This window comes from Schistocerca cancellata, chromosome 4, assembly GCF_023864275.1.
Source record: "Schistocerca cancellata isolate TAMUIC-IGC-003103 chromosome 4, iqSchCanc2.1, whole genome shotgun sequence".
NCBI lineage: Eukaryota > Metazoa > Arthropoda > Insecta > Orthoptera > Acrididae > Schistocerca > Schistocerca cancellata.
This window is the reverse complement of record NC_064629.1, coordinates 752,420,576-752,437,425: the sequence shown is the minus strand read 5'-3', so window position 1 is coordinate 752,437,425 and position 16,850 is coordinate 752,420,576. Positions and strand designations below refer to the sequence as shown.

Below are 16,850 nucleotides of genomic sequence, written 5' to 3'. Positions count from 1 at the left end.
CCGAACCCGAAAGGGCCAGAAACGTGTGTTGAGGTTCATTCTGCAAGAGGGAATTGAGGACTGGGCTTACCTGAGGACACATCTTGCACTGGTACTTGCGCGGGGGCGGGCCGCCGTTGGTGGCGGGCGCCTGCTTGGAGGCGTTGATGGGCTGCGGCACGACGAGCATGGCCGCCGGCGGCGCGGGGGCGGCGCCGGCGTGCGCGTGCGGGTGCGCGTGCGTGGGCGGAGAGGCGCAGCTGCTGGAGCTGGAGGAGCGCGCCGCCAGCGCGCCGCCCAGCTGCTGCTCCTCGGCGCCGCCGCCTCCGCCTGCGCCGACACACGCGTTACGCTCCACAAAATCTTTTATATTTCTACGTCGATCATTTTCTAAACCTACGGAAAATAAAACAGAATGAAAACTTCAGTGCCTTGTAAATGCCGCAAAATTTCACACAGGATAAGTTCCAGTTGTGTGAGTGCCTGTCCACGTGGAAGGGCTGCAGGGAACATTCCACAGCCTGACCGTACCTGCTATCAACAACAAATCCACAGCCAGAAACAGCAAATCACAGCATGTTGAGTAAGGTAACACGGAAAGACCGACTTTGAGAACTGAGGCACAAACGAGTGAAGGAAACAGCGTTCGACTCATTTACGCGGTAGACAGTACACTATCTGAACAAAAGTATCCGGACACGCTTCGCCTGCATACGGCTTGATCTCTATTGAGGACACTTCCAACAAGGTGTCTCAATGTCTGTCCAGGAATGTGAAACCATTCTTCCTCGAGAGCCGTAACCAGAGAAAGTTGGATGCTGGCGTGTCGAGGGAAGTTGGCGTTCTAACTCATCCCAAACGTGTTCCGCTGGGTTCAGGTTAGGACCCTCGGCTGGGCAGTCCGTCTCAGGAATATTATTGTCCACAAACCGTTGCCTCACAGCTACTGCTTTATGACGTAGTGCATTGTCCTGTTGGTTCAGACAACCGTCGCCTCCGAACTGTTCCTCTACATACTCTGTACATAACGATGCAAAATATGTTAATATCCTTCCGCATTTAGCGTTTTATTAAACGCAGTGAGGGAGTCATACTCTAACCACGAAAAACAACCCCGTACCGTAAGACAACCCCCATCGTAATTCACTGTGCAGCCATTCGCCGAACCCAAATCCTTCCATCGGACTGCTACTAGATATGGCGTGATACATCACTCCAAATGTGTGGCTTACGAAAAGGTGCTCGACCGTGGTATCCCATTCTTTCTAACTCTCTGTGCACAGTTATTGTGCTAGCTTTACTGCTGAGAGCTCTTTGGAACTCACAAGTGATTCCTTCCTCAGAAGCCGCGCGGGGTAGCCGCGCTGTCAGAGGCGCCTTGCCACGGTTCGCGCGGCTCCCCCCCTCCCCCCCCCCCCCCCCCCCCGCCCCGCGACTGCTCCCTCGGGCATGGATCTGTGTGTTGTCCTTAACGTAAATTAGTTAGTTTAAGTAGTGTGTATGCCCAGGGACCGATGACCTCAGCAGTTTCGTCCCATAGGAACTTACCACCACCACGTTCCTCAGAATTCGTGTGAACTTTTATAACAGCCCTACGCAGTGCTCGACGACTCCTGTCAGTCAGTACGTGATGATCATCTGGTCTCGATTTAGCTGTGGTTGTTTTTTTGCATTTCCACTTCGTAGTCACATCAGCAGCAGTCGACTTGGGCTGCTTTTGAAGGGTTGAAATGTCCCTGATGGATTTGTTACTCAGGTGATATCTAGTGACTAGCGCAGGGTGGAAGTCACTGAGCCCTCCTGTCGCTCTGCTGACAACGCGACATCTAGCGGTCAGTTACGCATTATGTAGGGGTGTCTGGATACTTTTGATTAGGTAGCGTACGTTCACAGTGTCGTAATGCTAATTGAAATATCGATAACGCTAAGTGGACACTACGATATTATATCGTGTAGATTATGACGTTGTGACAGTTTTCGGAGATTTTGTTGCTGTTGTAGATCTCAAATCAAGTGCATGATATAAATAATTTTCAAATTTTTTGACGAATTATTTTCAAACGCTGCTCCAATTAACTAATGTAAACCAATTATTATTATTGTTATTACATTAAAACATTTTATATATTTCATTATAAATATAGAACTGTTATTAATATATTAAAGGGTTTTATATTTTGTAGTGACGTTATTATCAAAAATCGTACGCAGTTTAGAAGCGGGAGAGACGGGACCTCAATGTGCGACTGACGACAACATTACTCAGATCATAATACTGTGTATCGTACCTCCAGTCATTTTGGTTTAGCTACATTTCTAAGAATACGCATTTCACCGTATCCCACCTCGACTATACAGTGTGTATCCTAAATAAAGGCAAAGCTCTCTGTGTCAGTTTTTCCCCAAGCGACTCATAATCCGTTCGCGAGGTTGTTCCGCGCCCCTTACAGAGTGTGCGCGTAATAACGTCTCGCTTGTGTAGACAGTAAGCACCAACTCCGTTGCACTCAGATGTATAGCCTGTTCGCACTAGAAGCGGCAGACACGTTCCTAAAAGAGGAAATGTCGTATTTGTCTGACGCTCAGTGAAATCTCCAACAGCTTGCAGCCATTCGTCTCACGCTATGACGTAGTAAGTTGACGTATAGCTTTTACGCTTGAATGCACAGGGTTTAAAATCCCTGTCCGGTCATCCAAATTATATTTTCCGTTGCATTTCTAAATAATGTGTGCTGAGTGCCGCAACGGTTATTTTTAAATAAAAAATACAACAATAGAAATAAAACATTGAGTTTCCATTCTTCCACATTCGGAACTTGTCCTAATTAATGACTTCGTCGTCAGAACGACGTTAAATCCTATTTTTTCTCGTTCCTTGTATCAGTTATGCGACGAAGCATTAATCGAGAAACTTCTTTGAATTAGGTAAATCGTACATTTTCCTCAGTGCTACACAAGCGGCTCATAGTGAAATTGCGTGCTTATGGAATATCGTCTCTGTTATGTGACTGGATTTGTGATTTCCTGTCAGAGAGGTCACAGTTCGTAGTAATTGACGGAAAGTCATCGAGTAAAAGAGAAGTGATTTCTGGCGTTTCCCAAGGTAGTGTTATAGGCCCTTTACTCTTCCTTATCTATATAAACGATTTGAGAGACAATCTGAGCAGCCGTCTTCGGTTGTTTGCAGATGCCGCTGTCGTTTATCGACTAATAAAGTCATCAGAAGATCAAAACAAACTGCAAAACGATTTAGAAGACATATAGTAATGGTGCGAAAAGTGGCAGTTGACCCTAAATAACGAGAAGTCTGAGGTCATCCACATGAGTGCTAAAAGGAACTCGTTAAACTTTGGTTCAGTCCAATCTAAAAGCCGTAAATTCAACTAAATACCTAGGTATTATGAAACTTCCTGGCAGATTAAAACTGTGTGCCGGACCGAGACTCGAACTCGGTGTGGTGTCACCGCCAGACACCACACTTGCTAGGTGGTAGCCTTTAAATCGGCCGCGGTCCGCTAGTATACGACGGACCCGCGTGTCGCCACTGTCAGTGATTGCAGACCGAGCGCCGCCACACAGCAGGTCTAGAGACACTTCCTAGCACTCGCCCCAGTTGTACAGCCGACTTTGCTAGCGATGGTTCACTGACAAATTACGCTCTCATATGCCGAGACGATAGTTAGCATAGCCTTCAGCTACGTCATTTGCTACGACCGAGCATGGCGCCATTATCATTTGCTATTTATCTTGTGATGCATGTACCGTCAGACCGATGTTCACCAATTATGGATTAAAGTTAAGTATTCCAAAAGCTACGACCTTTTTTGCTAAAGTCTAACTTCCTTAAATGTTCCAGACCTCACGCCAGCCTGCGTGAGCTTAACGCGTGCCTTTCGGCTTCCTCCTAGTGGCTTGGCTGTCTTGCCAAGTCACAACACTCGGGACCTTTGCCTTTCGCGGGCAAGTGCTCCACCAACTGAGCTACCCAAGCACGACTCACGCCCCGTATTACAATTACTTAACTTGGAAGGAACACACAGAAAATGTTGTGGGGAAGGCTAACCAAAGACTGCGTTTTATTGACAGGACACTTAGAAAATGTAACAGACCTACTAAGGAGACTGCCTACTCTACGCTTGTCCGTCCTCTTTTAGAATACTGCTGGGCGGTGTGGGATCCTTACCAGATAGGACTGACGGAGTTCATCGAAAAAGTTCAAAGAAAGGCTGCACGTTTTGTATTATCGCGAAACATGGGAGAGAGTGTCACAGAAATGATACAGGATTTGGGCTGGAAATCATTAAAAGAAAGGCGTTTTTCGTTGCGACGGAATCTTCTCAAGAAATTCTAATCACCAGCTTTCTCCTCCGAATGCTAAAATATTTTGTTGACACCGACCTACATAGGGAGGAACGATCACCACAATAAAATAAGGGAAATCAGAGCTCGTACGGAAAGATATAGGTGTTCATTCTTTCCGCGCGCTATACGAGATTGGAATAATAGAGAATTGTGAAGGTGGTTCGATGAACCCTCTGCCAGGCACTTAAATGTGATTTGCAGAGTATCCATGTAGATGTAGATGAATTTCAGTAATCGTTATGTAGTAACAAACTGTGGGTACTGTGGTGCTACATTTTGAAGAAGCCGTTGTAGGCGTTCGTGAACGCTAATTTGGTTAACCAGGTACAAAGACGTGTTCAAGTGACAGCACAGCAACGTCACAAAAGGAAATTACACCGACAACGTTAGAGAGCTATACGAGCTATCGCGCTGTAATTTAATGTGGTTACTTTAACGCCGCGCTTGACTTCAGGTAGAATATAAGGGCCAGTCAAAAAGTTTCTGTTGGAAAGCCCGCAGTCCACAATCGGAAGGTCAGTCCGGCAAAGTCACTGTGAGCAATGAGGCACTCATCCCATAGACACACCAGGTTGAAGATATCCGTTTCGTAAAACACTGTGTGCTACTGCGTGTAGAAGTCCGTAACTGCCTGCTGCACTTCCTCATCCGACAGGTATTGTCGACCCTTCGAGGCCTTTTTTTAAGGAACCGAAGGCGTGATAATCGCACGGGGAGAGATCAGGACTATAGGCCGGGTGCTGGAGTGTGTCCCACTCGAGTAGGTGTAACTTATGCGTTACGACATTTGTGATTTGAGGACGTGCGTTGCCACTAAGCAGCAGCACGGAACTTGGCGCATTATTCCATAACAATCGTTTTCTACAGACATGCTGCCCCCATTTCCAAAACTTAAAGGAATACACTCTCAGACGGCGTTGCGTTGTGCTGAGTCTCCTACAGGGAGCTAATCGGAATGGTTTCGCATGTTTCAAAAAATGGTTCAAATGGCTCTGAGCACTATGGGACTTAACATCTATGGTCATCAGTCCCCCAGAACTTAGAACTACTTAAACCGAACTAACCTAAGGACAGCACACAACACCCATCCATCACGATGGCAGAGAAAATCCCTGACCCCGCCGGGAATCGAACCCGGGAACCCGGGCGTGGGAAGCGAGAACGCTACCGCACGACCACGAGATCGCATGTTTCAAATTTTAATCCGTGCCTCTATAGATACGACTAAAACTCATGACCGCTACGAAGAAATTCAGATACATCATTAACGTTGACAGGTTGTGGTCCTGAAGCGGAGATAAAATTGTAGCAATGCTACAAATCACAAACCGTTGAGGTGGCTGACCTCTGTGATAGCTGCTGCGTTCGAATTTCAGTCAGCCTTTCTCTTTACCTGTTTCTTGGTTTCCTTGGCTCACGCCAAAAGAGAGTTGAAATGATTTCGCCAATAAACACACTCTCTATACTATCTCTCAGGCCTGTCGAAACTAAGCTGATTTTTCATATTTAATGAAGTCGCTGTAGGCAGAACTACATACGAGGGTTGCTCAGAAAGTAATGCATCGCATTTTTTTTCTTCAAAAATTTCTTATTGAACGTAATGAGAATTAGACACACGAAAGAATGGTGTTTTATCGACACACCCTATTTTTCCACGTAATTTCCCTCCCGCTCTATGGCCTTTCTCCAGCACGAAACTAGGGCGTGTATGCTCCGTCGGTACCAATCCTTGTCCTGGTGGTTGGAGCCAGTGCTTCACTGTGTGAATCGCCTCCTCATGATCTTCAAAATGCCTCCCACGAATGGCACCCTTTAATGGCCCAAACAAGTGGAAGTCCGAAGGGGCTAGGTGAGGGCTGTAGGTTGACTGGGGTAACACTGTCCAACCCTGTTTTGCAGAGTGTTCAGCAGTCCTCAGACTGGTGTGGAGCCGAGCGTTATCGCGTTGCAGCAAAACATCTACTGGGTTGCTGTGGCGCCGAAGTCGTCGGAAGCGCGTTTTGAGTTTTGTTAATGTGTTGACATATGTTTCTGAATTAATGGCACCGTCTCTTGGCATAACATCAATGAGAATCACAACTTCACAGTCCCAGAACACGGTGATCACGACCTTGTATTTTATCGTATTGTATTTTATGGAACGGGGGACCTAGAAAAGACGGAGATTCTTCGTCCCCGCCATAGCCCTCAGTGGTTCACAACCCCACAACAGGCTACAGCAGTCCACTCACCCCACCGCCGCCCCATACCGAACCCAGGGTTATTGTGTGGTTCGGCCCCCAGTGTCAGAGGCGACACGATCACCCGAGAGATTTCGAAAGACTTGCTACCTGACTTTTAGGCACATGTAACAATGTGTTTCACATAGCCCAGGAGGAACCGTTCTTTAAATTACAGCTAACGCTAGCTATGGACACCGTTAACTAATAAATATTTAAAAAAAAATGAACAACGATAGAATAGCGATAGTGTCTAAAGCTGCCTGAACATGCACGGGTATAGCGGACAGACTTTCAGCCATGTCTTACGGTGGTGCCACCGCATGTATGAACAAGCTCCTCGTGGAAGCACGCACAAATACCCTTCGCCTTCATACAGTCCAAGCATACTTCCAAAAGCATTAGCTTGTGGTTAGGATATGTGGTGATGAGGCGAAGTCGATTTGCTAAGTTTGGTCAGATTTGCGTTGTGGAGCAAAATGAAAAAAAAGAGGAAATGTGGTATTTGGGGTAATAAAATGAAAAACTTATTCTCACATTTTATTACTGTAAGCTGAAGATATATCCACTTGATCGATACAATTATTTCCGATTAAATGGAGAAACGTATACGAACTTCCTATTACTCGCATCTCTTCCTGTCAAGGGTGAATACCTACCTTAGTTTGTATTACCTTTGAAGATGGCAGGGGTGAAATAGAGGGAGCGAAAGGCTATTTACAATTTGTACAGAAACCAGAAGGCAGTTATAAAAGTCGAGGGGCACGAAAGGGAATCAGTGGTTGGGAAGGGAGCAAGACAGGGTTGTAGCATAACCCCGATGTTCTTCAATCTGTATATTGAGCAAGCAATAGACGGAACCAAATAAAAATTTGGAGTAGGAATTAAAATCGAAAGAGAAGAAATAAAAACATTGACGTTTGCCGATGACATTGTAAATCTGTCACAGACAGCAAAGGTTTTGGAAGAACAGTTGAACGGAATGGCTAGTGCCTTGAAAGGAGGATATATGATGAACATCAACAAAAGAAAAACGTGGATAACGGAACGTAGTCGAATTAAATCAGGTGATGCTGAGGAATTAGATTAGGAAATGAGACACCGAAAGTAGTAGATGAGTTTTGCTATTTGGGCAGAAAAATAACTGAGGATGATTGAAGTAGAGAGGATATAAAATGTAGGCTGGTAGTGGCAAAGAAAACGTTTTTGAAGAAGAGAAATTTGCTAACATGAAGTATAGATTTGGGTGTCAGGAAGTTTTTTCTGAAAAAAGGGGTAAAAATCGTAGAGGTAGATGAAAAGATGAATACACTAAGCAGGTTGCAGTATTTACTCGGAGATCAAGAAGCTGGCACAGAATAGAATAGCATGGAGAGCTGCATCAACCAAGTCTTTGGACTGAAGACCATAACAAAAACCTCCTGTAGTTGGATAAGAGAGAATTTACCTTTTTAATAACGGCAAGTCTCTCTATGACATCGTCAGTTACTTTATATTTGATAAAAGTAAAATATATGTGATATTCGTCGTTGCGTTACCGTGACAGACTTACGGTTTAATACAATTGACACAAAACTAGCTTTCGTATGCTTGAATAATATTTTACAACCTTTTGCAATTGCTTTTCTATCTGGTAATCGAAATAATGCCTCTACGAAGATTTCCTCACAATTGACGTTTGCTTGTAAAAGCTTCCGCATTATCGGTACATACTCTCAAGCATATATATAGGGTGGGCTACAAGTTAATGTTATTGTATTAAAAGTAGAAGCAACGTGAAAGGCGAACAGGAACATAAAACGACTCCCTGGCTCAAATAGAAATTGCATCTAATAGAAAAAGATTCACTCAAGTATGGAATATCAGAGAAACGAATGTTCTTACATATCTGAAACTCTCTTTTTATGCTGACCATAATTCTCGGGGCAGAGTTGGATTCGCTGCCATGTGTGTCTGCTTTGCCGATACAACATTTTGAGAGTGATAATTGTCAGGATACGGATAAACTCTTCTTTCTGCCCTTCAACGGGAGTCATACGAGTTGCAGAAATCTTTTCCTATAAGAAGGACCACAGTCATTGATGGCACGATGTTGTGACTGGCCTTCTGGTTGCTGAACCAGTCTCGAACAGGAGTCCAGTAGTATCCAGGGATACCATGTTGTTGCATAACAACATCGTTCAGCAGCCCAGCGTAACAGCCAATGAGGTAACATCTGGAGTTATGATGCCCCTGTCACAGATCCATCCAAGAAATACGACCCAATGATATGGTCACAGCATAAGATAAGGAGGGTGTTGAATAGTTTCTTCATGAAATTGGTTATCTTTCGACCAGATATTAACATTTAGAGACCGGGAGCTAAGACACACAGCACATTCATCTGTCATCATAACCTTACGGCGAGCCGGTGATGTTGGAAAAGCTTGCAAGTAACTGTTAGGCGCGAATCATGTTGCGTATTCATATTATGACCACTTAATTCGTTGATGCTGCCGCGTCGAAATGGATGTCAACCTTCATTCTTCATCCAACAATGTATTAACGTTTTGGGAATGTTCATCTTCGTCGATCGCTTCCTTCTCGATTTTGCTGGCGTACGAAACAATGGCGCATTTACAGCATTCAGTGTCATATTTCTTGCGTCTTCCACAGTATTGTGCATCTATCACAGACCCAGCTGCAAAGGCCTTTCTTTTCAGTTTCCGAATATTAGTCTCCGTTGGGGCTTCTTTCTCGAAGCGATTAAGAAAGTTTACCCTAATTTCACCGCGTGTCTCACCCGTTCGTTGCCTTTCAATGCACGCATATGCTAAGAAGACGTTCTTCAATTGTGAATCTGCTTGTATCCGCCATTATAACAAAAATGTTTACAACAGTATCACCTTGGCAGCAAAACAGAACATGATCACGTGCCGTAGCATTCGCCTACATTGTTGTTATTTGAGTGACCTGTACCAGAAGACAGGCATACTCAGGCAGGGAACATTATTTTTAACCTAGAATATCTTTCCCGATTCAGGTAACCGCGAAACTGTGTGTTAAGTTACTTGAACACTTTCCAGTCGTGACGTCTGGTCCACCCTGTACTTGCACATGCTTGCACTACTGAAAATCGATCAAGCGTCAACCAGATTGAACAGACGGAGTGCCTGTGCAAAATACCCTACAGACGTTCATGAATGTTTGCGCAAAGTGCTTGATCATGCATGCTTGTCGAGCTTGCAGTTTGGTATGCGGCCATTTGAACGATGCGACAATTCTCACACGGCCGAGTTATCTTTCAGCCCGTCTTTCAGGGCAGATAGGTGTGCTAGTAATGTGATTCTCTGGCTGGTGCAATTAACGTCCAAGGCAATATGTAACAATGGTTAATCATTTGAATAGCGGCCCCTGAATATTTTTACCGTGAATATCACAACAGCGGGCCTTGCAATGATTGTTTATTTTTTTAGGTGGCTTATTACTTGAGAGTTTTGCGGAAGATCAGCATCCCATTCTACTTGCGTCTACGGGGAAAGAAATTCCGTGAGGGCAACTCCCTATAAATCTTACCCTAGCTATAACGATGGACAGCGTTCACAATTAACACACGAACACTAAGCAAGCATCATATGGCCGAGATTCATGCCAGTTCGCTATATTCACGAACGACGACGAGAGTTTTAAGAAGAGTGGAAATTATTTTGCTCTTTGTGTAGTACACGCTATGCAGATTAACCCTTGGCTTCGCAGGTCACGTTTTTGTCACTCACTGTCCCAGGTGCAGACTAACAGACCGCTATGTTTAAATTGCCATAAAAATTGTATTCACCAATGTCACTGAGACAGTTCAGGTTTTTATGTAAAATTTTACATTAATACCACACAAAAAATATATTCAAATAAATTTCGAAGATTATTTTTACGCAAAAACGCATTTGAGTAGAAAACTGCACAAAATGAACGTAACATAACATGATAATGTTAAAGCTATAAAAACTCAAGTACCCTGCACTCCAAATTTTACTTTTTGCTATATTTTTATTGTTTTCATACATGTAATAACAAAAACATAAGAATCTCCAATGCAACATTAAAAAAATAAAAATTGTACTACTACTTCTTTGGATTTTAGTTTCCGTCTCAGAAATTTTCTTTGCACACTCTGCCAATTTTTGTACATCATTCAAGGCAGATTGCGGTTTAGAATGGCAAACATAACAACTCTTCCTCTTCTTTTTTGGGTCATTGGTGGAGCATGTTTTGCGTTTTTCCAGTCATTCTACGACGACTTCTGCTCCTGGTTCTGCTACGAAAGGGCACGAAGTTGACAACGTATGTGAGAGTAGTTGACTCGCTTTTCCATTTGTGGTGTCACCAATGTGTATGCAAGCTTCTTCAAAAACTTAAAGCGGTTGATTTGGGTAGTATCTTTATTGGTGTCGTGAAGGACAAAGGCATTTACCCCACTTAGGTCCAAGATGAGGAAAAACGATGCCATTGGCCATCGTAGGGTACGTAGTGCAGATGAATTCTTGGCACACTTCTCGTCTAGGGCATCTACACCATCTTTAGTGTCATTATGGTATAAAGTTCAAATGGCGCTGAGCACTATGGGACTTAACATCTGTGGTCATCAGTCCCCTAGAACTTAGAACTACTTAAACCTACCTAACCTAAGGACACCACACACATCCATGCCCGAGGCAGGATTCGAACCTGCGACCGTAGCAGTCGCGCGGTTCCGGACTGAGCGCCTAGAACCGCTAGACTACCGCGGCCGGCTATGGTATGAAGTATTATGTATGGTTTCCTCTATCACCATCTTTACATTCATCATAGTGCACAGATGATATTAGAGACACTACCCTACTCTTTTTCTGCATAAATGAAACTAGACTTAGATCATGCATGAATGCATACATTGAAGAACTGATTTCCTTGCTTCTCACAGGTAAGAATTCTTCTGGTATTTCTCTTTTATTTTTTTTTTTTTCGATGTTCAAATAGCTCTGAGCACTATGGGACTCAACATCTGAAGTCATAGTCCCCTAGAACTCAGAACTACTTAAACCTAACTAACCTAAGGACATCACACACATCCATGCCCGAGGCAGGATTCGACCCTGCGACCGTAGCGGTCGCGCGGTTACAGACTGAAGCGCCTAGAATCGCTCTGTCACAGCGGCCGGCTTTTCAATGTTCCCACGTAAATTAGTCCTCTCGATCTGAGACATGTTGCTAACTCGATTGAGCTAAACCATATATCTGCAGTAATGTTGCGGTTAGTCTGTTCAGTTGGGTTAGCTAATATAATCACAGTCTGAGTTGCTTTATGGAACTTTTTTTTCTACTGAGCTTAGATTTTTTCAATTGGAATCCGTTCCTGTGTAAACATATGCACAGATAACCAATGCGAGCATCAGTAAGGCACATGACTTTCGAGGCATGCTTGCACGGTTTGTTCGGCAGGTACATTTTGAATCTGCATTTGCCACGAAATGATACCAGCATTTCATCGATGTATGTGCATTCTCCAACGTTGTACAACATTTGACAGCCGTCAATAAATTGTGTAAAAATTTCTGACACTGAGCCAAAGGATCCTTTTGCTTGCATTCAGTATGGATTGCAGGGTCATCGAACCTCAAGCATGTTAGGAGTACACCAAAGTGGTTTCTGGATATAACGCACCTAAATATATCATGTCCAATACTATCTGTGGCATACAATGATTCGTAATCTTATCTGCTGAATTTGAAAATAGTCGAATAAAACATTAAATCGAAAAATGCTTTTAGTTCACATAAATCGGCTTCATACCAAACATTTGTATCATTTTCAGGCTTTTCTTTATTTTTACGCTAGTCTATTTCAGTAGAATACTCGAAATATCGTCAGTCATAAGCAAATTCGAAATAGCAAGAGGATCTAGTTTATTACCTACTTGAGCAGGTGGCTGCACTGTCAGCAAACGAATGATGTTGTGCTGCTGAACACCAGATCGCTCGAGAAAAGGCTTTCACGACGAGCGATACTGGTTTAGACCAAATACGAGGTCCATTCAAGTTCCAAGGCCTCCGATATTTTTTCTAATTAACTACTCACCCGAAATCGATGAAACTGGCGTTACTTCTCGACGTAATCGCCCTGCCACCATGCCTTATTACAGAAGATATCGTCGACGCTCAAGACAGACAGTATATAAAACAATTGAAGACGTGGAAATGACAACTTCTGCTGCAGACAAGAAAAAGAATACTATAAAGTCTGTCGCAGCACACTCTCTACTGGATGGACCAGCAGTCTTCTGTGGATGCCGACTCAACTTCAGCATTGATATCAACGATTCCTTCACACATGGCAACGGGTGGTTAACTGTTGCTATAGTACGAGGTGGATCTGGAGTTCCAAATGTATCCGGCCTGGAGAGCTTTGTGGACCGTGATGTCATCGCATATAGAACTTACCATGTTACTGAGAACGCTAATAAAGACTTTGGCAAATCTACCTATATGTCACTCTCTCCCTTTACTTTATATACTCGTAATAGACGTAAGCTATCATCTAATGAAACTGTATTTATTTGGATCAAATGTGCTGCTGAACACCAGATCGCTCGAGAAAAGGCTTTCACGACGAGCGATACTGGTTTAGACCAAATACGAGGTCCATTCAAGTTCCAAGGCCTCCGATATTTTTTCTAATTAACTACTCACCCGAAATCGATGAAACTGGCGTTACTTCTCGACGTAATCGCCCTGCAGACGTACACATTTTTCACAACGCTGACACCATGATTCCATGGCAGCGGCGAAGGCTTCTTTAGGAGTCTGTTTTGACCACTGGAACATCGCTGAGGCAATAGCAGCACGGCTGGTGAATGTGCGGCCACGGAGAGTGTCTTTCATTGTTGGAAAAAGCCAAAAGTCACTAGGAGCCAGGTCAGGTGACTAGGGAGCATGAGGAATCACTTCAAAGTTGTTATCACGAAGAAACTGTTGCGTAACGTTAGCTCGATGTGCGGGTGCGTTGTCTCGGTGAAACAGCACACGCGCAGCCCTTCCTGGACGTTTTTGTTGCAGTGCAGGAAGGAGTTTGTTCTTCAAAACATTTTCGTAGGATGCACCTGTTACCGTAGTGCCCTTTGGAACGCAATGGGTAGGGATTACGCCCTCGCTGTCCCAGAACATGGACACCATCGATTTTTCAGCACTGGCGGTTACCCGAAATTTTTTTGGTGGCGGTGAATCTGTGTGCTTCCATTGAGCTGACTGGCGCTTTGTTTCTGGATTGAAAAATGGCATCCACGTCTCATCCATTGTCACAACCGACGAAAAGAAAGTCCCATTCATACTGTCGTTGCGCGTCAACATTGCTTGGCAACATGCCACACGGGCAGCCATGTGGTCGTCCGTCAACATTCGTGGCACCCACCTGGATGACACTTTTCGCATTTTCAGGTCGTCATGCAGGATTGTGTGCACAGAGCCCACAGAAATGCCAACTCTGGAAGCGATCTGTTCAACAGTCATTCGGCGATCCCCCAAAACAATTCTCTCCACTTTCTCGATCATGTCGTCAGACCGGCTTGTGCGAGCCCGAGGTTGTTTCAGTTTGTTGTCACACGATGTTCTGCCTTCATTAAACTGTTGCACCCACGAACGCACTTTCGACACATCCATAACTCCATCACCACATGTCTCCTTCAACTGTCGATGAATTTCAATTGGTTTCACACCACGCAAATTCAGAAAACGAATGATTGCACGCTGTTCAAGTAAGGAAAACGTCGCCATTTTAAGTATTTAAAACAGTTCTCATTCTCGCCGCTGGCGGTAAAATTCCATCTGCCGTACGGTGCTGCCATCTCTGGGACGTATTGACAATGAACGCGGCCTTATTTTAAAACAATACGCATGTTTCTATCTCTTTCCAGTCCGGAGAAAGAAAATTGGAGGCCTTAGAACTTGAATGCACCTCGTATATTTCTAGCAGAACGTTTAGCTACAAGTTCAGTCTCTTTCCTTATGTCCTCATCAGCCTGATCACTTGTTTCATTCAAGGGATTCACAGGTGGTAAAACAAATTCATCTTCACTTTCACACTGTTCCGATTCTGAATTATGTTCACTTTCAATTTCGCTGTTACTATCTGATCCAACACTTCCTAAACTGTCCTCAAACCATCTTACAACCGTACCCTTGAAGTCAGGGTCTGTAACACGAACAGCAGACGAAGACCTGGCTACTGAATCCATGAAGCAAAGATCCAGAGACCGCTAGCATAAAAGAAGCAGTAATAGCATCGATCGACATCATGTTCAAGTGGCTACTGAAAAAGGAAACCGCGGCAGAAAAGAACAACCAGACAACGCTGTAATCCCCTACCTCACCTCTATCCATTAGCAACAGAGTAACAATAAATGTTAGTGGTCTCTGAGACCGCGCATAGGACGTTAAGGGATAAAACAGAGTGGGGGACGTGTGCTACTGAGTACCCCGGTCCCGCTTTCCGCTACACGTTGTGCTACACTACAGCTCTTCGAACGGTACGAGGTTTCAACTTGAAATAAGAAAAGCCAGTGGCAAGTTAAAGATTTGAGTCGGTCAATACGTTGCGTTCACTGCTCGTGAAAACAGCTATCCCAATTAGGCGCATAGTTTTCCTCTGCCACATGCAGTAAAAGATAAGAAGGTCTCGGGCGTGAACTTGCTTGCTCAGTACCTACGTGAACCATAATTGTAACAAAAAGGGTTAACCTAATTTAGGATGGGTGAAATGAGTTCAAAAATGGTTCAAATGGCTCTGAGCACTATGGGACTTAACGTCTGAGGTCATCAGTTCCCTAGAACCTAGAACTACTTAAACCTAACTAACCTAAGGACATCACACACATCCATGCCCGAGGCAGGATTCGAACTTGCAACCGTAGCGGTCGCGCGGTTACAGACTGTAGCGCCTAGAACCGCTCGGCCACCTAGGCCGGCGGTGAAATGAGTCACTCCATATTTAAGTGATGCACTATTAGTCCGGTAATGAACAAAACTAACACACAATAAATTCAACAAATGTTTGATTTTATTGTGAAAGAAAAAAGTAGTTCGTGATAAGAATACGCTTCTATCTGGGTCTGAAAAACAGAGGACATACACTCAACGTGCAACTGCTCTCTGTCTGGCATTGACTGAATGGATGAATAAATTGTTGGTGGAGAAAAATAGTTTCATATCTACCTTCTTAGTTAAACTGTCAGTTTTTTTTTTTTGGGGGGGGGGACATCGTACACATGGAACAACGAGTTCAAACATCCACTAATTCATTACACAAAATCTAAAAAAGAAAATAGTGGCATAAATTATGTGCGTTATAGATGCAGTCCTGCACACTATATTGTCGAAACAGCACGCGTTTCATGGATGCATTTTGTCTGTATGAGGAAAAAGTGAAACTCGCGGTGTAAGGGAGTCGAAATTCCTTGATACGTCGCAGGGCTCGACACTCATCAAGCATGGCTGACCAGTGACGTTACTTTGACTCGCGCGTCGCGAAGAGCAAGCAGTACGCGATAAATTACGATCTAGATGCAACAACAAGTTATTAGGCAATTTCAAGAAAAAAACACAGAAATAAATAGCATTCAGTCCTAATACAGCACGAACACCTGTTGTATTTGAACAGTTTTTCAATAAGAGTTCTCGTACTGAATTATGATCACAATCGCCAGAATAAATTACGCGCTAAGATTCGTCGTGGCGCTAGTACCATTAGAGATCGCGACCCAAAACTCCGGCCGAGCCCGAAATTTCCCCAGCTGTGACGTAAACTCCTCGAGCTCTTCCACGTGTGCTCAAACAATCAACAGCCCGAAACATTTCGACAAATCGCCAAAAGCTAACCATATGGTCACCTCTGGACAACAATTAAATGACATACGTGTGAATTTAAAAATTTACGCACGAAAATTCTGTCGCAGTTTTTGAAAGCATCTAATGACACGATAAACGCAATAAACGGAGTTCTTAGTTCGGCAGGAAAAAGGTCTAAACTAATTTACAAAATTAAGTCTATTTCTAACAGTCTGAAGAAAACATGGCTTCTGGAATCGATACTGAATTAACATCTTTGCAATAGCTTTGTTAGCTGTTACATCTGTGACATGTTTTCCGTAAGTTTCAGCCATTAACGGAAGAATGTTAACACGTTTTACTTATAACATTTTATTGGAGTGAAAATTCACGTCATTGCAGCTGTGTATTCGCAGTAAGTGTATTTTCAAATCTACATTAAAATATTTTCAAGAGTACG

At 43.8% G+C, this 16,850-nt stretch overlaps 1 protein-coding gene across 2 annotated transcripts in view; it reads right to left on the bottom strand.

The window, feature by feature from the left end:
- LOC126184342 (zinc finger protein rotund-like) overlaps window positions 1–16,850 on the bottom strand; it is an 883,010-nt gene that overhangs the window by 104,001 nt on the left and 762,159 nt on the right. For both annotated transcript variants that reach the window (XM_049926719.1, XM_049926721.1), the window contains exon 5: window positions 71–309. In XM_049926719.1, the coding sequence (XP_049782676.1) occupies window positions 71–309 (239 nt within the window). The remainder of the gene's footprint in view (window positions 1–70; window positions 310–16,850) is intronic.